General features: G+C 42.4%; 1 protein-coding gene across 3 annotated transcripts in view; it reads right to left on the minus strand.

Moving 5' to 3' along the window:
- Positions 1–719: 719 nt before the first annotated feature.
- The window catches only part of DOK5 (docking protein 5), a 177747-nt gene continuing 155504 nt past the window's right edge, over positions 720–22962 (minus strand). For all 3 annotated transcript variants that reach the window (XM_003252954.3, XM_030826415.1, XM_030826414.1), the window contains exons 7-8: positions 9694–9814; positions 720–1472 (exon numbers count right to left, since the gene is read on the minus strand). In XM_003252954.3, the coding sequence (XP_003253002.1) occupies positions 1408–1472; positions 9694–9814 (186 nt within the window). In that variant the 3' untranslated portion in view covers positions 720–1407. The remainder of the gene's footprint in view (positions 1473–9693; positions 9815–22962) is intronic.

The following is a 22962-nucleotide window of genomic DNA, read 5'->3' on the forward strand; positions in this document are numbered from 1 at the left end:
GATCAGCTAAAATTGTGTGAAAAGATGCTACAGAGAACCCGGAGAGAACACAGATGCATTTCGGGGAAGCCATTAGCACTAAACAATTTATATATCCCTAATCTACTAATTAATTGTTAGTTGAATTCAATCCTTTCCCCAGTATTTCTCAACCCCTTAAAAAACACATTCTGACCAGCAGTGTCCCAGGAAATCCCGGCTAACTCAGATCTATGAAACTATGCATTGCTTATCTGAAATTCAAATTTAATTGGGTATCCTGTATTTTATCTGGCAAAGAGTAGTGAACCAGGCAGGCGCTATCCCTGCTTGCTCTGCAGCTTTAGAGGAACTCTAACTTTAGGTGCTCACAAAATTCAATTCACATGCAGCACTGACCTTCTCTTTAGAAGTTCATGGCCACTGGGGGCCCATTTAGCAGGTGTCACTGTATGATATTTCCAACTTGATTTTCTTGTGGTACTCTTCTGGAATTAAGGTCTTTGGCAACAAAGACTGTGTCTTTTGATTTCTACATCCCTGAACTCCAGTACAGTGCCGGAAACTCATAGATGCTCAATACAGACCACGTTAATGAATGAGTGAGCAAATGCGTGAATGGTTGAATTCATATTAGACACAATACACGATACACTCACAGCTCGCATGAAAAATGTCCACACACCCTTCAGAAATACCAGGATAGAGAAAAACATGTTGCCAGAATCCAAAGAACATAAGGGTGAAGAATGATCTTTTATTTTCAAATGTTTTATGAAGATACTCCGAACAAAATAAAGGCTTTTAAAAAAGGGGGTAAGGGGGTGAGGAAAGCATATGAGAGAAACTGTCACCCTGTAAACAATACTAACGGGTTCTTTGAACGAATAGTTTTGAACAGAACAGATAAGAGTGAGTCAAAGCACTGATTTAACTAATTGGTGATATAATCATATATAATTTCCAGTAGTTAATCAGAACAACAGTAATGAGAACTGAGGAATAGGGTGTAAACAAATAACAAATAATTAAGAGCCATTTTATTGTCAATACTGACTGTCATACAACTGAAACACTTGGAAGGAAAATCACAAGAATCCACAAAAGGACAGATTCAGAGAAGTGCAAGGGACAAGGTATCTACAATAGAAAATCATTTCGTGACATTGACTTCTTTCTGTCCAGCTGTAAAAGAGGGAACACAGAGTCAATATCTATAGAGCACGTTTCAATTACGCTAAGAATTTAAAAAAGAAAAAGAAAATAAAGAAAATTATTGTATTGCAGAGTTTTCCAATGACCACACAATTAGCCATGACTTTAAGCTTCTTCCCTTTGTCGTCACTTCCTTGCTGTCATTCTGTGACCTCCTGGGTGAATCTGTGGCTGACACATCGCAAGTGTGTTAACAATTCTTGGCAGTTACTGTCAGTGCTCAGATCTGTAGGCTGGAAAAGTCTCTGTTCGATGAAGCTTCAGAGGGCTGCCAACATCTTTTCCAAAAAGAATTTAAAATCAACAGTTACATTTCAAGAAAGCCCACAAATTAGCTGGCAACAACTTTCTCTATAACAGAAATAAGTCAATGTACTTAAGGCAGAATTTTTTCCAAAGGCCACTCACGATGATATGTAAATAAGTCACAGAGATTGCATGAATTACATATCATCTGCATGTGGCCTTTGGGCTGAGCCATGGTCAGTCCATTGCAATTATTTTCTTCCTTAATTTTTCATCTGCATAAATCCCGATATCCAGGGTATTTAGGAGAAATGGGATAGAACTATGGAAACTTTTAGCTAGAATATTCTGGAAACCTGAGCAGCAATAAGGCAGTTTTATGCTTATACTTTGGTGATCTTGTAAATGTTAAGGAGAACTTCCTAAAATTTATTTAGCCTTTATTATTTCAGGTTTAGATTTCAGACCAAACGGAGTTTTAAAAGTCAAGAAGGCAACACACAAGATCCCTATTAGCCCCCTTTGTGACATGTTAATAATATAAGGGTTGTCAAGCATTTTCTAGAAAGAGCCAGACACTAAATATATTAGGTTTTGCAGACCATATGGTCTCATTGCCGCTACTCAGCCCTGCTGCCTGTAGCACAAAAGCAGCCATACTTAATATGTAATGAATGTCGTCCTAATAATGCTTTATTAATGAAAATAGTCAGCAGGCTGGATTTGGCTCACAAGCCGTTGTTTGCCTATCCCTGTAGATAATACTTCCCTGATTTAACAGAAACTGGAGGTTCTACTGCCACCTGCTGGCCAAGGGTTACCACAAGCAAAGAACCGTACACTGCTAGGTGAAGAACTCAGGACTCAGCGCAAAGCCTTCGGAACAAACTTCCGCAGCCTTGGTGAGTAAATGTGTGGATCAAGCAGGCACAAGAAGCAGGACTGCAGCCAGTGGAGCATGTCCGCCCCACCCACACACATTCAAAACAATGTTGTTTTTATTTTATTTTATTTTTATGCATTTTTTTTCACCCGGGCTGGAGTGCAGTGGCATGATCTCAGCTCACTGCAGCCTCAAGCTCTTGAGCTCAGGTGATCCTCCCACCACGGCCTCCCGAGTAATTGGGACCACAGGTGTGTGCCACCACACGCGACTAATTTTTGTACTTTTTGTAGGGACGGGGTCTCGCCACGTTGCCTAGGCTGGTCTCAAACTCCTGGGCTCAAGTGATCTGCCTTGGCCTCCCAAAGTGCTGAGATTACAAGCATGAGCACCACACCTGGCAACGTTGTTTTTAAACACTGAACCATGCAAAAATGTTAATGATGGCGTGTGGCCCTTAAGCCTTGAGTTTATGCTCTATCATTTTATCACAAGCAGCCCTGACCTCAGTTCAAGTCCCATTTGATCTTCCTCCCAGAAGCATGAACTTAGACAAGGAACAACATCACTTTGACTCATTTTCCACTCCTGAGGAATGGGGAGAAAGCACTTGTTCCCCCTCCTCACAGTACTGTTGAAGAACAAAGGAAGTAGAAATGGCTTCATGAGCTGCACAGTCTTAAATAGATGACTACGGTCTCAACACCAAAACAGAAACAAGCAAAAAAGAACATCTTGGATTCAGATATTTGCAAGACTCAGATCTGAACCAAAGGAAAATGATATATCCAGTCATATCATTGCTAGTACACAACAGCAGTGATTATTATTAGCTAAGTCTTGAATATCAAAATATCCCAAATAATTAGAAATCATTTCTCCCAAACTCCCAGCCAGTTTGAACACATATTCTATTCTCCTTCCAACACACAGACGCATGCACACACTATAATGCAGAAAAATTGTATTAATGAGTTTGAGTACTATAAGTAAAAATTCAGGAATATCTTCATTACAGTGTATCAAAACCTCCTTCAGGAAGCAGAGACCAGACAAATCTTGTTAGTGCAGAATCCAAATTTTTAGTCAACTACACAGAAAAATGACTGACAGCATTCACTTGACGTCAAGTCAAAATGAAAACGCTTACAGCTTCTATCCTGAGGGCTGAGTCCTTCCTGCATGGTTTGAATGCTGTGTTTAGTATAAGGCCAGCAAACGGAATGAAAGGCTTCCCAACGCTCCCCACGTTGTTGCAGTTCACACAAAAGTCACAAGCTGGTAATGACCTGTCTGGGCCCAGACGTGTTCTCTGGCCTCCACAGGCTTTTTTTTTTTTTTGAGACGGAGTCTCGCTCTGTCGCCCAGGCTGGAGCACAGTGGCGCGATCTCGGCTCACTGCAAGCTCCGCCTCCCAGGTTCACGCCATTCTCCTGCCTCAGCCTCCCAAGTAGCTGGGACTACAGGCGCCCGCCACCACGCCCGACTGATTTTTCTGTATTTTTAGTAGAGACGGGGTTTCACCGTGTTAGCCAGGATGGTCTCGATCTCCTGACCTCGTGATCCGCCTGCCTCGGCCTCCCAAAGTGCTGGGATTACAGGCGTGAGCCACCGCGCCCGGCCCAGGCTTTAAAACATTTGGAATTGCTTATTAATATTTAAATAGCTGCCGACTGCCCATAAAGATGTCAGTTTCCCTGTACTCCTGGAAAACTGGAAGGCAAAACTAGCCCTACATTCTGCTAAGCATGACCAACTGCAGACAGCAGACTGCCTGCTCTCCCTGACATCCACCAGGGACCCTGCCACTCCTATACCCGTCCCGTTTACTCATCTGCATAGCCTGCCTGGACCCTGTAGACATGCGGGTTTGAGACCTTTCACATTTGCTTGGATCTGAATCTATTGCTTCCCTCTTAACTTCTGCCCGTTTGAGATTTGTGACCGTGTTAGGATTAATATTGAAAAAAACAATGTTAACTTCTCCAAAGTAGCCCCTTGCTCCAAGAATCTATCATCTTTAAAATAAATATGTAAATTGCATGAGTTGGAATGAGTCCTCTGGAGGCATTTCGGTCTCAGGGAATCTGCATTTGAAATCACTCATGGAGGAATGATTTCCTCCCACAGGTAAGACCACATGATGAAGGCGATAGGCCTGGATTAGAAGTCAGAGCCCCGGAGTGCTAATGCCTGTGCCTGCATCCACCAGCCACGTGGCCTGGAGTAAGACCTTAACCCCCAAAGGTCTCTGTTTCTTCAGTCATTGAAATGGAGAGGATAGTCCCACTCTCACCAACTCCCGTGCTTGTCAGGAGAACCACATAAGGCTACATGGAAGACGCCTGGTTCAGTGACACAACTGTTTAGTGCCACTCTTTGATTTCCTCAAATTATCTCAAGTCCGATCTGTGATATAGGTGCCTAGTTTTTCTTGTTTTTGTTTTGAAACAAGTGATGCTATCTTCCAAGGCAATTCCCACAGAAGAGTTCTGAAAATACCGGAGCAATGAAGCACCTTGGCCTAAGGGTGAAGATTGCTGAGATGATAACTTTGAGAAGGAGGCGAGAGAGTTAGAGGAACATTGTACTGAAGCCAGACACTCCGGTGCTCATGTGCAACAGCCTTGGGTCTAGTCACCCACTTCCTCTCCTGTTCTCTTGCAATCCCTTGAATGAAAATATCAATTAAATCTGACATTGCCATGCTGAGGACCCTCTAATGCTTCCCCTCACACTTAGAATAAGCAAGTCTTGATCATCTGTAATCACCACCCCGGCTGTCTCTTTCTGCCCCTTAGGCAGCAGCCACACTGGCTCCTTCCTGATCTTTGAACGCCCGCAGCTCATTTCTGACTCAGGGCCTTTGCATTTGCTGACCTCTCTATGGAGAATGCCTTCCCCTGGCTCTCGGTATGGCTGCCTCTTTTAGACTTAAGGTCTTGGGGTGTTGCAGGGGCTTCCACTGACTACCCCATCTCAAGAAGTACCTTTGTCAGCGTCTTCTCAAAACCAACAGCTCTGCCTCACTTTCTTTGTCATAAAAACGTTCTTTTCCACTGCTCCATATACCAAATCTGAAATTAACTATGTTTGCTTGATCATGGGTTGTGACTCTCCACTAGATTATAAGCTCCGAGAGGGAAGGAATGTCCCTGCCTAGGACCCCAGGTATGTCTGTCATCTAGCACAGCGCTTGGCCTAAACTAGATGCTCAATAAACATTTACTGAGTAAACAAAGAACAGATGGATGGATGAATGAGAGATAAAAACCTTACAATCTTTGCTACTTACTAGATAGGTAGACTTGGACCCATCAATAACCCTTCAAATTCTCAGTTTCCTAACAGCAAATGAGAATAAGATACCCTGTCAGGCAGCTGTTCTGGGATCTAAATGAGATCATGTATGTTAGGTGCCAGTGAAAGCCGGTATACAGTAGGTCCTCACAAAGAGTAGCTTTTAGAAAGACCCCATTGAATATGGCTTGTCTCCCTCATAATGATGAAATCTGAGATTTCAGCACTGCACTGGTGGCATGTGAATGTTTATTCATATAACAAGAGGGAGAAAAGGTTTCATGTCCAAATAGATGTGCAGAGCTTTGGTTTAAACAAGTTTAATCAGGTTTTTTACTGCAGGACATCTCAGAGCCCTGAAATTAATTGATTTGTTTTCTGACTCTCCATGAGAATTTAACATGTAGCATTTCCCCCAAACTCGTTTGACCACAGTACTTTTCTTAGGGGGAAGGTGCTGTCTACCAGAGTTAGCTTTCCAAGGAACATAATTTGTGAAAAGCTACTGATGTAACTGCTGTTGTTTTATCCGATGCATTCCTAAAAGAATCCAGCGAATAGTGTTCAACATAAACTTGTTGATTGCTTCTGTAAGTTTCTTCCATAGTTTTCTTTTCTTTTTTTTTTTTTTTTTTTTAACTGAGACAGAGTTTCAGTCTTGTTGCCCAGGCAGGAGTGCAGTGGCATGATGATCTTGGCTCACTGCAACCCCTGCCTCCTGGGTTCAAGCGATTCTCCCACCTCAGCCTTCTGAGTAGCTGGAATTACAGGCGCCCGCCACCATGCCCAGCTAATTTTTGTATTTTTAGTAGAGGTGGGGTTTGACCATGTTGGCCAGGCTGGTCTTGAACTCCTGATCTCAGGTGATCCACCCACCTCGGCCTCCCAAAGTGCTGTGATTACAGGCATGAGACACCACGTCCAGCCAGTTTTCATTATAAACCTACTTCCAATGTAGATTTTGTATCTGCATAATTATAGAAGAGAATTTCTATGAAAATTTTAAAATGAAGTGGGAGAAGCAGTGAGGGTAGATTATGTATGTCTTGTGCAGCACATGTCAAAACCAGCACCTCCCTTTCCCCACCAAAAACTGTAATAAAATGATAATCCCCAAATCAACCAGCAGGTGGCTCTCGAAGACTACATTTGAAGAAAATGACCATTATTCTCAAACCAATTTGGTAAATTCCTCCATAAGGGGTCTGTATGATTTCCAACCTTAACCTCCAGATCTGCCAGAAAAAAAAAAAAAAAAAGCCTGGAATTCATCAATGTAGATGAATTGGCCAGAGGAATTACAACCATAATCACCAGAAAAACAAGAAGAAATTAAAGGCTCTGTAACTTCATCATATGGCATCCCCCAGGCCACCAAGTCATTAATTTTTCCCAATCCTATTTTCTTTTTCTAAGGGGGATGAAAAGGAGGGGAGAGGGAAGGTAGGTAGTATAGGTAGAAGAAAAAAAACTTTTTTTAAAAAAGTACTTGTTTAAATAGCCACTTGTAATAAGCAAGATAATTTTAGGTACTCTGTGAACATCTTTTAAATCTTCAGTACTTATTATTATTTTATTGTCTATTAAAAAGCATAACTAGCTGGGTGCAGTGGCTGATACCTGTAATTCCAGCACTTTGGGAGGCCGAGGCAGGACTGCTTGAGCTCAGAAGTTTGAGACCAGTCTGGGCAACATAGTAAGACACCCTCTCTACTAAACATAAAAAATAATAAATTAGCTGGGCTCGGTGGTACACACTTGTAGTCCCAGCTATTTGGGAGGCTGAGGCAGAAGGATCACTGGTGCCCAGGAGGTTGAAACTGCAGTGAGCCATGATCGCACCACTGCACTCCAGCCTAGGTGAAGAGCCAGACCCTGCTTCAAAAAAAAAAAAAAAAAAAAAAAAAGTATAACCCGTGGATCTAACAGTATTAAGGTAGTAAAATAGGCTTTTTAAAAAAAAGGTATATTACAATAGAAGAGAATAAAATTGAGTAACATTCTGGTATGTATATGACAAAAATTGTGATGATATAACTCAAATATTGCAAACATTTTTGAAGTTGAAATGAGAATCAATGGCATAGTGACAACCTGATCTAACTCACTCTCTCTGCAGAGATATCTTGGAAGGTAAGCTTATTTTTCAATTATTAATTCAGTCATTTGCTCAGCTGCTCACAGAGGCACTCAGGAACTCAGGATCTTTTTTTTTTTTTGCAGCATCTGCTATGTGCCCTGCTCTCTGCTAGTGAACAGAGCACAGAGTCATGAAAACTAAAATGTAAATACCCCCAGTGCCTTCTTAACATTATGCATTCTTTCAACAAATCCGGATGGAAGGCGTACAAGGCACCGGGGGATACAATGATAAAGACAGAAGGAGGCACAGCTCTCCTCCCTCCTGTACATTATTGCTTCCTGGGAGAGCTGACCATGAGTCAAGTGGCCACATAGATATATATGAAATGAAAACTGGGTCATCATCTGCATCTTATGACTGCACATAATCAGAGATGTCCATGCAAGTTACAAGAAAGTCCTGAGGGCTTTCTTGGAGCCTGAGGGGCACTGGAGGTGAGACCTGGAGGTGAGCAGGAGTTAACTAGGAGGAGGGACAGGCGCAGCATACAGGAAAAGCTGCCTGGGGGTGAAAGGACCAACAGCGAAGACTGAGGAAAAAAGGCTGTCATGACCAGGGTTCAGCATGGAGGACTGAGGCCGTGGCCTCCCATGGTCATTCATTCATTCTTACATTCAATTATTCAGCAAATTTCTGCACGTAAACTGCGTGTAGTCTAATGCATGCTGTTTCATTTGGTGGTCTTGCACCTCATCATTAAAGAGTTTTTTTGCACGGAAATTGCAGGGAGCCGAGATCGCGCCACTGCACTCCAGCGTGGGTGACAGAGCGAGACTCCGTCTCAAAAAAAAAAAAAAAAAAAAAAAGTTTTTTTGCAAGTATCCCCCACATAGGTGCATAACATAATAAGCTGTTCTTATGTACTATGAAATGAAAAACAAAACAAAAAAAATATGTTTGAAAGGACAGGTTTAAATAGAATTTTTGTTGTTGTTGTTTTGAGACGGAGTTTTGCTCTTGTTCCCCAGGCTGGAGTGCAATGGTGCGATTCTGGCTCACTGCAACCACCGCCTCCCAGGTTCAGGTGATTCCCCGACTCAGCTGGGATTACAGGCACAGGCCACCATGCCCAGCTAAATTTTGTACTTTTTTTTTTTTAGTAGAGACAGGGTTTCACCATGTTGGCCAGGCTGGCCTTCAACTCCTGACTTCAGGTGATCTGAATCGCCTTGGCCTCCCAAAGTGCTGGTATTACAGGCGTGAGCCACCATGCCCCGCCAGTTTAAATAGATTTTTTAATTGTTGATATTGTCCACACTATGGGCTGTTCTGTGTCATGCTTCAGAGACCACTTCTCTGGAAGAAGAGCTTACTTTGATTTGCCTAAAGTCATTCAGCAAACCTGAAGCCATGGCTTCTGGCCTCAGTCCAGGGCCCCATCCAGCCAAACGTTGGCTCCTAAACCTGAGCTCTCGGGAGAACCACCTGGAGGGCTTGTTCAAATGCAGGTGGCCTGGCCCCACCCTCAGAGCTCCTGATTCAGTAGGTCTGGGGAAAGGCATGGAAATTTGCATTTCTAGCAAGACTTCAAGTAATGCTGATGCTGTGATTCATCAGTCCACTACATCATTTCTTGAGGCCTGGTCCCTGGCCCCTCGCCCAGACCCTGTGTACGGTCTGTTAAAAGTGCAGATTGCTCAGCCACATCCTATGCCTTAAGATCTAGAGTCTCTGGGGATGAAACCCAAGAATCTGCATTTTAAGTGACTTCCCCCAGGATACTGTGATAGATACAAATATCTGTAGAGCCATACAGATATTTGGCTCTACAAAGATGAAGTGCCTCATGTGTGAGGCCTTGATGGGGGTCCTACCTTTGGAGGAAGGGCACTAACCAGCATGCATGCAGCTGCGAGTTGAGCTGAGCCCCCTCCCCAGTACTCCCAGGCCTGGCCCACACCCTGGACACAGGCAGCCCCACGCTTACCTTGCAGGCGGTAGAGCTGCCCCGTGCTGTGCTGCCGTGTGATGTGCTGCCAGTAGGCGCTGCGAGGCAGGGGTACCATGGTGCTCAGCGAGGCGGCCCGCTCACTCATCTTCATCTGGAGCTGCAGCCAAAGGGAAGAAAGTTGTGCGTCAGGAACACTGGGGCTGAAAGTGGCCTGACTGAGGAAACAGGAGAGCATGGAGTACAAGAACCACAGAGCTGGCCAGGCTGCAAATCAATGAACATCGATTGATGGTGGTAGGCATGGTGGCCAGCTACTGTTTTTGCTTACTTTGCACCATCCATTCTTTACCCTGGTGGCAACAGTGCCTTGATGACGTTCCTTTGGGGAACTTCCCTCCAACCCAGCCAAGTCCCTCCAGTCCTGGTGGGGCTGATTCCCCCATTCACTTTAGGGTTGGGCTGGTGACCCCTGCCAGACCAGTCCGAAATAATTTATTGAGACATTATTAGAATTTTTGTGGAAGAGAGAATCAGCAGAAGTAAGCTAAAGATTTGTGACTGTTTTGTTCATTGCTCTATCCCCAGAGTGTAGAATATTGCCTTGCACGTAATAGATGTACAAGTAACATGTGTTGAATGATTTCTTGTGGAGTTGTTAAGAGGCTGGAGATGGGACTGGAGCCTATCTTAGAACTACAAAGGGACCAGGTGACAGTGAGTAGACACCATTTAGAAGAAGACAGCCAAGAAAAGGAGAGGGATCTTGACACGCTCCCCTGAGACCTTGGATCCCACCTAATCCAGAGGCTAGCCCCAGACTTTTCAATTGTATTAGCTATTTTATTCTTTTCAGTTTTGGGTGTTTTTTGTTTTTGTTTTTAGATGGAGACTTGCTCTGTCAGCAAGGCTGGAGTGTGGTAGCACGATCTCAGCTCACAGCAACCTCCACCTCTGGGCTCAAGCAATTCTCCTGCCTCAGCCTCCTGAGTAGCTGGAAGTACAGGTGCATGCCACCACGCCCAGCTAATTTTTTTTGTATTTTTAGTAGAGATGGGATTTCTCCATGTTGGCCAGGCTGGTTTCGAACTCCTGACCTCAGGTGATCCACCCGCCTCGGCCTCCCAGAATGTTGGGATTACAGGTGTCAGCCACCCCACCCAGTCTAATTCTTGTCAGTTTAAACTGGCTTGTGTTGGGTGTTCTGGCATCAGAAAGAAAAAATAAAAGTCTGTTTGAACAAGTAAGTTTTGTCGACAAATCATTGTTCCAGACATTGAGGGAGGAAAAAAGATGAAATGGCTTTTGGCAGCAGGCAACTCTAAAGACACAGTTCTAGTCCCTCAGATTATCAGAGAGCAGTCAATGGCCTGACCAACCACATCGGGGAAATAATTGTACAAAAGAAGGAAAGTTTCAGAGAGAAAAGAGCCTGTAGGATGGGTAGAATAAAAGGAAAGGTGAACAGGGTCAACGAATGCAAGAAGAATGGGGGTGCAAGTGGAAGCAGCCCTCCAGGCACCCCTGTATCTGAGCTCTGGTCTTAGACACAATCATGACGCAGGTTGATTATGTCATTGTGTAAGAAGTGACTATTTGCGAAGTTGGATTTCCTGGATACTTGAATATCAAATAATCCATTCCCATCTTTAAAAAAATTCACCCACAAAGATTTATGCAAGATGTTCATTGGGAGGTAATTTCACATTGGTGAAAGCTGACGGCTATTTAAGTATCCTCTCATTCAAGGCCCAGTTAACTACACATAGGCACAATGTAATACTTGGCAAAGATGGAAGATTTACATGAATTGGAAATGAAACATTCATATGTCGTACCACGAAGGAAACACAGGGGGTTACAGACCTAGTGCAATGTCATTTTAGTTGCTCATATGAAAATTGTTGGCATTACACACCTATCCACTTGGGAAGTATGAGAGTTTGATGACATGGTACCTACTTAGCCTTACCTAGCAACAAATAGGTAAAGGGGAAAATGGAGATGATGATGCTGATGATGATGATGATAATTAGAAATCCTAAAATGCCCATTTTAGGATTTTTTTTTAATTTCCAATCTCTTAAAGAAAAAAATGTCTCCACTGTACACATCTCATCAGCATGGTCGTTTCAGGCATAATTCACTCAGTAAAGCCAAAATAATAGGAGGCTTCATATGTTGAAGACCAAAACTCATTGTAGTTCAGGCGATTCAACTTGAAAAAAAGATTATAATATTCACTCAAAAGAAAATATAATTTATAAGCATTGAATTTACATTTGCTGAATCGAATTCCCTGTCCCTATCATAATTCCACAATTACCAAAACATGCCCCCAAGTGGAATCATATAGGATTAGATTCCATGAGGACAACTTTTCCTAAAAATAAACTTTTAGATGAAAAGGTCCAAAAGCTAAGTACTAAGCTAGTAGAAAAGTTCTGCAGCTGTTTCTTGCTTTTAATTTTTAAAATGTATTTTTAATGGACAAATAATAAGTATGCATATTTATAGAGTACAAGGTGATGTTTTGATCTATGTACATACTATAAAAAAATCATTTGAGCTAATTAACATATCCCTCACCTCATCAACTTCTTATAGTCGTTATTTCTGTATACATGAAAGTCTAAAAAAATCCAAAACGATTTACCAGTGACTTTTGGTAACATTCTATTTCATTTGCATGGAATTCAAAAAATAAAAGAAGGAAAATAACTCAATTTAGAGGTACTGGTTATTTGATTTTCTTAATATGAAGAGATTCTATTAAATTTAACAGAAAATTTAATATAAAGAAAACATTTGTGGACTACTAGTCACTTCAAATTATTCACTACTTCACTGCAAATATATTTAGGCAGCCCAGCATGATTTGACTGTATTTTTAGAAAGCTGATTTGGGATCAAGAGTGAAATGACAGCAATGCCGCGTTTTGAAGAGGAGAATAGTACAAAGCCTGGCTCTCTAGTTCTTAACCCTTTGGAAAAATATCTAATTTTATGAAAGGAGCATTTTAATTGTCTTTGGACAAAAAGAAAAGCCTTCTAACAATGCAGAAATGTCTGCATAATTGTGTAAGGGAGAAAAGAGGGAGGAAGTCCTTTGGTGAGAATCCAGCAGGCGGGTTTCCGCTCCCTCTTCTGTGACGCCCCGAGTCCCTCTATCCTTGATATCAACCACCAGTGGAGGGCCGCAAGTGGCACTGATGTACCGCCCTGGTGGAAATAGCAGTTAGCACTCATTTTTGGAAGAGTTAAAATTGGGTTACCTGGAGCGCCGCAGGTCCTCAAATAACGTCAATGCATTCAGCTTTGTTTCATTACAACTTTGATGTGAACATAAAAATCTATTCCTGGCAGGGTCACTGTCTGTGTCGGTTTGGCACGTTCTCCCCATGCCTGCTTGCGTTTTTTCTGGGTCCTCCGCTTTCCTTTCATATCCCAAAACTGCCTGTTGGCTTCACTGGTGTGTCTAAATGGTCCCTGTCTCAGTGGGTGTGGGTATGGGTGAGTGTGTCCCGAAACGGGAGGGAATCCTATCCGGGCTGGGTCCCATTTGGCACGCAGAGCTGCAGAGATGGTGGGCTCTGGCCACCCATGACCCTGAACTGGAATCACTGGGTAAATAATCATCTTGTTTTTATTAATCTTTCTCAAATATACATATAACTCACATTTATTTCAATGTGTAATATTAGAAGTGTTTTTGTCTTTATCTAGAAGCTTGGTAATGTTTTTGTAACCAGAAATATGCCATAGGAATTGAACTCTTCTTTATATCAGTCAGCCCACGGGAAAATTGGTTTTGTTATATGTCCTTCCACTAAAGTCACAGGATCTATCAACAACGTTAAATGAGGATTTCCTGTATTTGGAGAGAAGGATTACAGTCTTCCTACTTAAAAAATATATTTTATATAGTTTTTTTTTACAATAGATATAATATCTTCACATTAACAAGTAAAAATAAAAATTATCCCAAGCCATAGAATTGTAAAGTATGGGGATTTCCCCTGTAAGGTGACACAGACATTCTTGAAAAACCTCCCATTCACAAAATTGGGGGAAAATTCAGGGGGTGGGTTGACCATTCAAATGTACGCCTGTTGACAACCAGAGTCATTGTTACTTTGGGGGATAGCTTGCACAGCCCAGCTAGACTGGAGGTTGATTTGGGGTTATAAAAAATGTAGAAAACACTTGATTGGAAGTGCCAGCTTGAGGAAGTCCAGGTGATAGAGGTGAAGAAGGGGCTCTTGCAGAACTGGCAATGGTGGCTGTGCAGCCACATGAACAGGAGCTGAGCAAGACTGCAAAGGCTGGGCACACCCCTCTATAGGGAGGGAGTCCAGGGACCTGTGCTCATGGCTCATCTTCTGGAAGAGGCCCTGCCTGTGCACCAGTCTATAAGTACCTTTTCCTATCCAGCTTAAGGTTACAATTTCACTCTTGCTAATCTGGGCTTCCCTTTCTTAGGAAAAATTGCTTAGGAACCGATACAACCTTAATATTGTAATGAATTTCCAACTTTTCAAATACATCTGAGCTCAGTGGCAATATAGAAATGGTGTGGCCAGGCGCGGTGGCTCACGCCTGTAATCCTAGCACTTTGGGAGGCCGAGGTGGGTGGATCATGAGGTCAGGAGTTCAAAACCAGCCTGGCCAATATGGTTGAAACCCCGTCTCTACTAAAAATACAGAAGTTAGCCAGACTTGGTGGCAGTGAGCTGAGATCATGCCACTGCACTCCAGCCTGGGCAAAAGAGTGAGACTCAGTCTCAAAAAAAAAAAAAAAAAAAAAAAAGAAATGGTGTATGGTGGAACAAACTGTATACTATACGTGACCCACAGTCCTGACCCCGTATAAGCTACTAAAATCATGTCTCTGAACTCTATAGAAAACAACCACAAAAAATACAAATAATCCATTTTGTTTCCTATGTCAGAAAAACTTAAAAGAATCATGGAACATTAGAGTTGGAAGAACGATGGGGGACATCCAGCCTAGTCTCCTGAGTTAACCGGTCAAGGGACTATAGCCTCATGCTTATGGCCAAACTTCTTAGACTGGGGGGCTCTGATCTTGACACCCTTCCCGTCTCAGGCCTCAACACAGCCTAAACCACACCATTCAGCCCAGCCAGTTCCAACAGCCTGGAAATCCATTGCACATCTGCTCCTAAGCCCAAAGGTTTTCCCCATTACTTATGTGGTTAAATTCTACCTTCCCTTCAGGAGTCAGCTCAGGAATCACCTCCTTTAGATACTCTCCTGATATCTCTCCTCCTCCCTTAATAGGATCAGGTGCTTCTACCAGATAGCTCATCATTTCACTGTTTTGTGATAGTCACTAACCTAGCCTGCCTTCTGCTCTAGACCATGAACTGCTGAAAAGTAGGGATTACCTTTTTTTTTTTTTTTTGGAGACGGAGTCTTTCTCTGTACCCCAGGCTGGAGTGCAGTGGCACGATCTCAGCTCACTGCATGCTCTGCCTCCCGGGTTCACGCCATTCACCTGCCTCAGCCTCCCAAGTCACTGGGACTACAGGTGCCCGCCACCATGACTGGCTAATTATTTGTATTTTTAGTAGAGATGGGGTTTCACCATGTTAGCCAGGATGGTCTTGATCTCCTGACCTCGTGATCTGCCCACCTTGGCCTCCCAAAGTGCTGGGATTACAGGCATGAGCCACCATGCCCGGCCAAAGTAGGGATTATCTTTTATTTCTGTATCCTATCCCTAGCACCTAGCTAAAGCCTTCAGAGGCTTAAAAACTGTGTGATGAATGAATGAATGAATGAACCCAGGCTTTGCCTAAGTAGCAGAAAATAGTCTTCAAAAATAAATCCCAACCAAGCTATCATATTAGAAGCACTGTTAGCCCAAGGTTGAATTCATGCTGAAACTTTAGGTCCAGGTTAAAATAACACAGCTGTGACTGACTGTGGGGAACGTGGCAATAAGACTACTTCACTCGACTTTGCCATTCAAGTGATGCGCAGAAGCAGGGCCTTGGGGAAAGATCTTTCTTATGTGTATATGCACAATCATTTAGGACTATCCAACAGCAGGGGAGTTTAGCACTGAACATTTATTAATTCTATTAGCAGTGATAGCTCAAGATCCCACCAGAGTAGAAAGACAAGCCTTTGTGAAAGTCAAACAAATGTCTTCTTGTACTTCAACACTTGAACTTTCCCTCTAAACAGCAGGAAAATGCATGCAGGTCTCTTCCTAACCTGGCCTAAGTGAGTCACGATGCTGCCTAGTGGCATAAAATACTTAAAGCAATCAATCAACTTATGTCATCAACTGGGTTCTGAATGCACAAAAAGCATCATGCTGCTGGGGAGAGAAGCTAACCATGAAGTAAGAGACCCACGTTACAATGCAGAAGCAGAAGACGCTTCGCATCACGGGAGTTGTTTGGACTTACAGGTCTCTTTTCTCATGAAACTAACAGACCCACGATGAGACTGTATACAAATTAACAAAAATATTCAGATTGCTATAAAAAGAAGAATGAAGTTCTGATATGTGCTACAACATGTATGATTCTGAAAACATTGTGCTAGTCACGGAAGTCCAGGGATTATATTATTCCATGCTATGGTTTGAATGTTTGTCCCCTCCAAAAGTCCTCTTGAAATTTAATTGTCTTGTGACTGTTTTGGGAGGCGGAACCTTTCCAAGGGGCTGCCATTATCTCAGGAGTTCGTTTGTAACCATCTAATGAGTTCTTCCTGCCCATTGCACAAATAAAATCAATTCATGGAGATTATGGCATTGCAGTAAAGAAAGAGCTTAATTGACGTGAGGTCAGACACACCACGTGGGAAATGGAGTTATTAGTCAAATCAATCTCACTGAAGGCTCAGAGGTCAGGAGTTTTTTAAAGACAGTTTGGCAGGCAGGGGGTTAGGGGATAGGGGCTGCTGATTGGTTGGAGATGCAATCATAAGGGTGTGGAAAATGGTCCTCATGTGCTGAGCCCACTTCTGGGTGGGACCACAGGACTAGTTGAGTTACAGGTCTGGGTGGGGCCATCTGGTTGTCAGAAACGCAAAAGCCATCTCAAAAGGCCAATCTCAGGTTCTGCAATAGTGATATTATTTGCAGGAATAATTGGGGACGTTGCAAATCTTGTGGCCTTCAGTATAATGTCTGGTCATTTTTAAACTACATCTACACCTCAGAAGCATTCAGACCCCTCTCATCCTCCTAACTCGGCCTTTCATTAATTTTATAAGGGCAGTTTAGATTCGGGGAAGGGCTATTATCATTTAAACTATAAACTCAATTTCTCTCAAAGTTAGCTTGGCCCATGCCCAGGAATAAATGAAGGCAGCCAGCTTGTGAGGCTAGAATCAAGATGGAGTCAGCCATGTCAGATTTCTTTTACTGTCATAATTTTTCAAAGGCGGTTTCAGGTTTATTATTGCAGGAGTAGGTTCATCCCCTCTTGGTCTCTCTTCCTGCCCTCTCTGCACTTTCACCATGTGATACTCTCCACCATGTTACGACACAACAGGAAGGCCTTCTCCAAGATGCCAGCACCTTGATCTTGGATTTCCCAGCCTCTAGAACTGTAAGAAGTAAATTTCTGTTCATTATAAATTACCCAGTCTTTGGTATTCTGTTACAGCAGTAAAAGTAAACTAAGATATTCCATTTACATAAAATGTCCCAAATAAACAAATCCCTAGAGAGAACATAGATCAGTGGTTGCTGGGGCCTAGAGGGTACTGTCAAAAATATTTGAGAAGATTTATTCTGAGCCAAATATGAGTGACCATGGCCCATTGACAAAGCCCCACAAGATCCTGAGAACATCTGCCCAAGATGGTTGAGCTACAGCTTGGTTTCACATGTTTTAGGGAGACACGAGACATCAATCAATACATATAAGATGAACATTGGTTTGATCCAGAATAGGTGAGACAACTCCAAATGGGGGCTTCCAGGTCATAGGTAGATTCAAAAATCTTCTGATTGACAATTGGTTGAAGGAATTTATCGAAAGGCCTGGAATTAACAGAAAGGAGTATCTGAGTTAAGATAAGGGGTTGTGGAGACCAAGGATTTTATGATGCAGATGAAGCCTCCAAGTGCCAGGCTTCAGAAAGAATAGATGGTAAATGTATCCTATCAGAATTAAAAGGGCACCAGACTCTTAGTTAATTCTCTCCTGGATCAGAGAAAAAACCTGAAAAGGGAAGAAGATTCTCTACAGAATGTAGATTTTCCCCACAAGAGACAGCTTTGCAGGGTCATTTCAAAATATGTCAAATAATATATTTTGGGGTAAAATACTTCAATTTCTTTCAGGGCCTGCTATCTCTCATGTTAGTATCTTACTCCTACAAAGAGTCTGTTTTGTCAGTCTTGAGGTCTCTGTTTTAATGTTAATGCTGGTCAGTTTTGCCTGAACTCCAAAGGGAGGAGGGTATCATGAGGCATGTCTGATCCCCACTTCCCATCATGGGCTGAACTGGTTTTTCAGGTTAACTTTTGAATGCCCTTAGCAGAGAACAGGAGTCCTTCCAGTTGGCTGAGGAGCTTAGAATTTTATTTTTAGTATGCAGGGGTGATAGCTAAAGGAGGTGGGGTTTCTCCTTAGGGTGATGAAAATGTTTTGGAATCAATTGTGATAGTTTCACAAACCTGACTACATTAAAACCATTAAATTGTACAGTTTGAAAGGGTACATGTGTATGGTATGGTACGTGTGGTATGTTTGTATCTCAATAAACCTGTTACCAAAAAAATAAAAGCAGATAGTAGTATATGCCCTGAAGATTATTTTAAAAGCATGATATTAATCCCAGCACTTTGGGAGGCTGAGGAGGGTGGATCACGAGGTCAGGAGATCGAGACCATCCTGGCTAAAAGGGTGAAATCTCATCTCTACTAAAAATACAAAAAATTAGCCAGGCATGGTGGCGGGCGCCTGTAGTCCCAGCTACTCAGGAGGCTGAGGCAAGAGAATGGCATGAACTTGGGAGGCAGAGCTTGTAGTGAGCCGAGATCGCACCACTGCACTCCAGCCTGGGTGACATAGCAAGACTCCATCTCAAAAAAAAGAAAAAAAGAAAAAAAAGCATATGATGAATTAGTGAGTGGCTACTTCTGGTCAAGCAGCCCCAGAAAAAGTAACATTGAAGGAAGATCTGACTGACAACTGGCTGAAGCATGGTCCCCCGCCCCCGCCCCGCCGTCATTATTGTCGTTAACAGCACAGTAAAAGCCTTGTAAAAACTTCCCAATACTCACAGTGAGTGAAGGGCTGATTGCCAAGGCCCTTTCCTCATAATGGTGAGAAAATTCTATCAGCTCTCTTGGAAGAGAAAAAGATTCTAATACCGGACCACTGTGCATAGCTTGTCACTGAGAAAAGAAAAACAACTGTCTCCCATACCTGCCAAATGCATTTCTGGTTTCCGGGTTCCTCATTTGGTTTCACTGGCCCTGACTTGTTGCTAGTGCACTTCTTTCATGAGTCTGAGACCAGGAGTGCAGAGCAGTGGCAGGTCTTAGCCTCAGTACTGCACCATATTGTCCTTCTCTGGAATCCAACTGTTTTCATGGTAGAGCATTGTGTTTTGCAAAATTGAACAGCACAACAGGATGTAACTGTTTTCTGCTACAGTCAGTCATGAGTACCATATGCCGTCTTTGTGACATCAGTCTGGATTCATTCAGAAAGGAGCACAAATCTTCACTATGGCAAAAAGATCAGTACCGCAATATCTAATTCCATCCTCATCAAGCTCTTAAATTTTCATCAGGTTGCTCCTTAAAGTATTAATAGCTCAAGTGGGGTCTTTGCCAATAACAACTCTGCATATGCAAATCGTATTGTAATTTTCCTTTCATTCAACCTGGGCCCTAAAGCGACTGAATAAAGACACTGTCTTGATAAGATTCAGCTGAGTCAGAAGCCACATCCACGCCTGAACACATTCTCAACCTGAGAAACTTCCAATTCTAATCATATCTTCCATTTCATATACATAACCCAACTAATTTTCTATCAATATTTCAAGCACAAAACATGGACAAAGTTGAGTCAGAAGGGACATCTCAGTCCAAGAGAGAAAGAATAAAACCACTTTCCAAATGAAGCCAGCCTCTGAATACCTGCTTTTCTCACTCTGCTGAAACCTCGGCTCCCATCTGCACTACCCTCCACATTCACTGACATTCACCAGGTGGCTTCCTGAACAATATCTTTGGGTTCTGCCTACTTATTCTCTTGTGAAAATAATATTTGAAAACATGATCTGCCTATGCTTTCTGGGCCCTGGATCAGCAGTTCAGCTATCCAACTGCAAGCAGAAGCATTACCTGGAGGGCTTGTTCAAATGCAGATTCCCGGCCCCACTCCTAGAATTTCCGAGGGTGGAGCCCAGTCATTTGTATTTTTGTTGTTGTTTTTGTTGTTTTGGTTTTGTTTTGTTTTTGAGATGGAGTTTTGCTCTTGTCACCCAGGCTGCAGTGCAATGGCACAATCTCGGCTCACTGCAACCTCTACCTCCCGGGTTCAAGTGATTCTTCTGCCTCAGCCTCCCGAGAAGCTGGGATTACAGGGATGCGCCACCACGCCTGGCTAATTTTTGTATTTTTAGTAGAGATGAGTTTTCACCATGTTGGCCAGGCTGGTCTCAAACTCCTGACCTCAGGTGATCCACCCGCCTTGGCCTCCCAAAGTGCTGGGATTACAGGTGTGAGCCACCACTCCCGGCCATGAATTTGTATTTTGTAACAAGTTCCCAGATGGTTTTGATCTTAATGATTTAGGAACCATGCTTTGAGAATTACTGTCCTGTGCTATTTATTACCTTTAGACCAATCATTCTGGGAAATTTTCCACTGTGGTAAGAGCCCACGTGAAAGTCAGAAAATCTGAGTTAAAGTCTGGCATCTGCCACTAATAGCTGCATGACCCTAGGCTCGTTACTTAATCTCCCTTAGTCCTTAATATCTGGTCAGTAAAAAAGAGAAAAAATAGTCCTTGCTTTGCAGCTAATTCTTAGGCCATGCATAATTCATTGTGGATCCCGTGGTTATTACCAATATTTATAATTAGCTCTATATCATGATATTGTCTTTATCAAGAATTTCTGAACAAGGTCATAATAGAAGCATTCACATTTTCTTTTCAAATCTAAATATCTGATGTTGGACTGTTTTTCTAGCTTGAGGGCAGAAACCTTAAAATATTTTTAGGGAACAACGACAAAAAGCCATACATAAAACCACCAAATAATATGCTTAGAGAATACATTGAATCACCTGGTTTCAGTGAGTGTACAATGAATCCAAGGAACAAGCCTGAGTTAAGATGTTACTATAGGCATGGAACCATTGCAGGAACAGGAAAAATGCAAAAAAGCTCTAAGCCCTCACATTCAGCCACGACCCCCGCAGGGAGTTTACAGTCTCCAAGATAGCTCTATCTTTGGGTCTGGTAGTATTTTGCCTGGCACCAAAAAGTGGGGAGGGGTCCATATTTTTGTGATATTTATTACCCACTACCATTTTGTTGTTGTTGTTGTTGTTGTTTTGTTTTTGAGATGGTGTCTTGCTCTGTTACCAGGCTGGAGTGCAATGGTGCAATCTTGACTCACTGCAACCTCTGCCTCCTGGGTTCAAGCAATTCTCCTGCCTCAGCCGCCCCAGTATAGCTGGGACTACAGGCACGTGCCACCATGCTCAGCTAATTTTTGTATTTTTAGTAGAGGCGGGGTTTCACCACGTTGGCCAGGATGGTCTCGATCTCTTGGCCTTGTGATCCACCCACCTCGGCCTCCCAAAGTGCTGGGATTACAGGTGTGAGCCACTGCGCCCAGCCTATTACACATTTTTTAACATGTAATAAATTATGTTCTTCCTTTGCTATATTTTATATTATGTTCGGAAAATACAGAAAAACATATAAGGTAGATTTTAAATCACCCCGTATCCATTACCCAGAAAAACAAAACAAGAAAATAAAAACCACTTTTGACATATGGGTATATTTTCTTCCAGCCAGCCAGCCAGGCTGGCTGCCTGCCTCCCACCCTCGCTCCTTCTCTCCCTCCCTTTCTTCCTTTCTTTCTTTCCTTTCTTTCCTTTCTTCTCTTTATTGTTTTGACAGGTTCTCACTTTGTTGCCCAGGCTGGAGTGCAGTGGCAAAACATGGCTCACTGTGGCCTCAATCTCTTGGGTTCCAGTTATCCTCCCACCTCGGCCCCCCGACAAGTAGCTGGGACTACAGGCATGTGCCACTATGCCTGGCTAATTTTTCTATTTTTCGTAGAGATGGAGTTTTGCCATGTTGCCAGGGCCAATATTTTTAAAAAGGTACATACATAATGTATATTTAACACAAATTGGATAGCGTACATATTCTCATGCCATTCTCTTTTGTCATTTAGTATATTACGAACATATCCTAACATTCCTAAATACTGTCTTCTACAGCATCATTTTAATGTCTGGATCTTAGTCCATCTTTGGCTGTATCATACTTTGTTTGTTCATTTCCCTAACCACTTTTTAATTTACCAGATGAGACAGTAAAATTAAATTCTGACCCAATCTCCTTTGTAATATTTATTTTTCCTGTTGACCACAATTTTCATCCTGGGACCTACTATATTGAAGATAGTTCTGATAACCAGTTTTTAAATGAATATTAGAATTTCATTTTAATTTGCATGTTAAAATGGATTTTAGACTGACTCAAAAATGACTTATGTTGCTGCTATATCAAAAAAGTAGATGAGTTGGTAATTTCATTTTTATTCTTATACAGAGAAGTCTTACCTTCACATTATTGTGCAACAAACTAATCTGTGACCAATAAGAAGAGAAAAGGTAAATCTTTGTGCAGTGATATGAAATGAGCGTAAAAACAAAGGAAGGCAATTATTAATCTAAACAGATTCACAGAGACAGCTTGTCATTCAAGTGGGTTTAAATACCGTCTATCTACAACCTGACAATTCCCAGTTGGAAATCAGCAACCCTTATCTCTCCCCCAAAGCTCAGAGTTGTGTATTTAACAGACAATTTCCCACTCCCACCCAGATGACTGGTAGGCATCTCCCATTTAACAGGTCCTGAGCTGTTGTTTCTCATGCTCCTCTCCCCTCAACCTCTCCCCCTTCCGAGTACAGGTTTCCTCCATTCTACATGTTGTTTTGGTTAAAACACACACAAAAACAACTACAATCTTGAGTTTGACTGTCTCCTCTACTCTATGAGACTTCTTATGTATCAGCAAATCCTATTGGTCCAATCTTCAAAAATAT

Source organism: Nomascus leucogenys, chromosome 13 (assembly GCF_006542625.1).
Source record: "Nomascus leucogenys isolate Asia chromosome 13, Asia_NLE_v1, whole genome shotgun sequence".
Lineage (NCBI taxonomy): Eukaryota > Metazoa > Chordata > Mammalia > Primates > Hylobatidae > Nomascus > Nomascus leucogenys.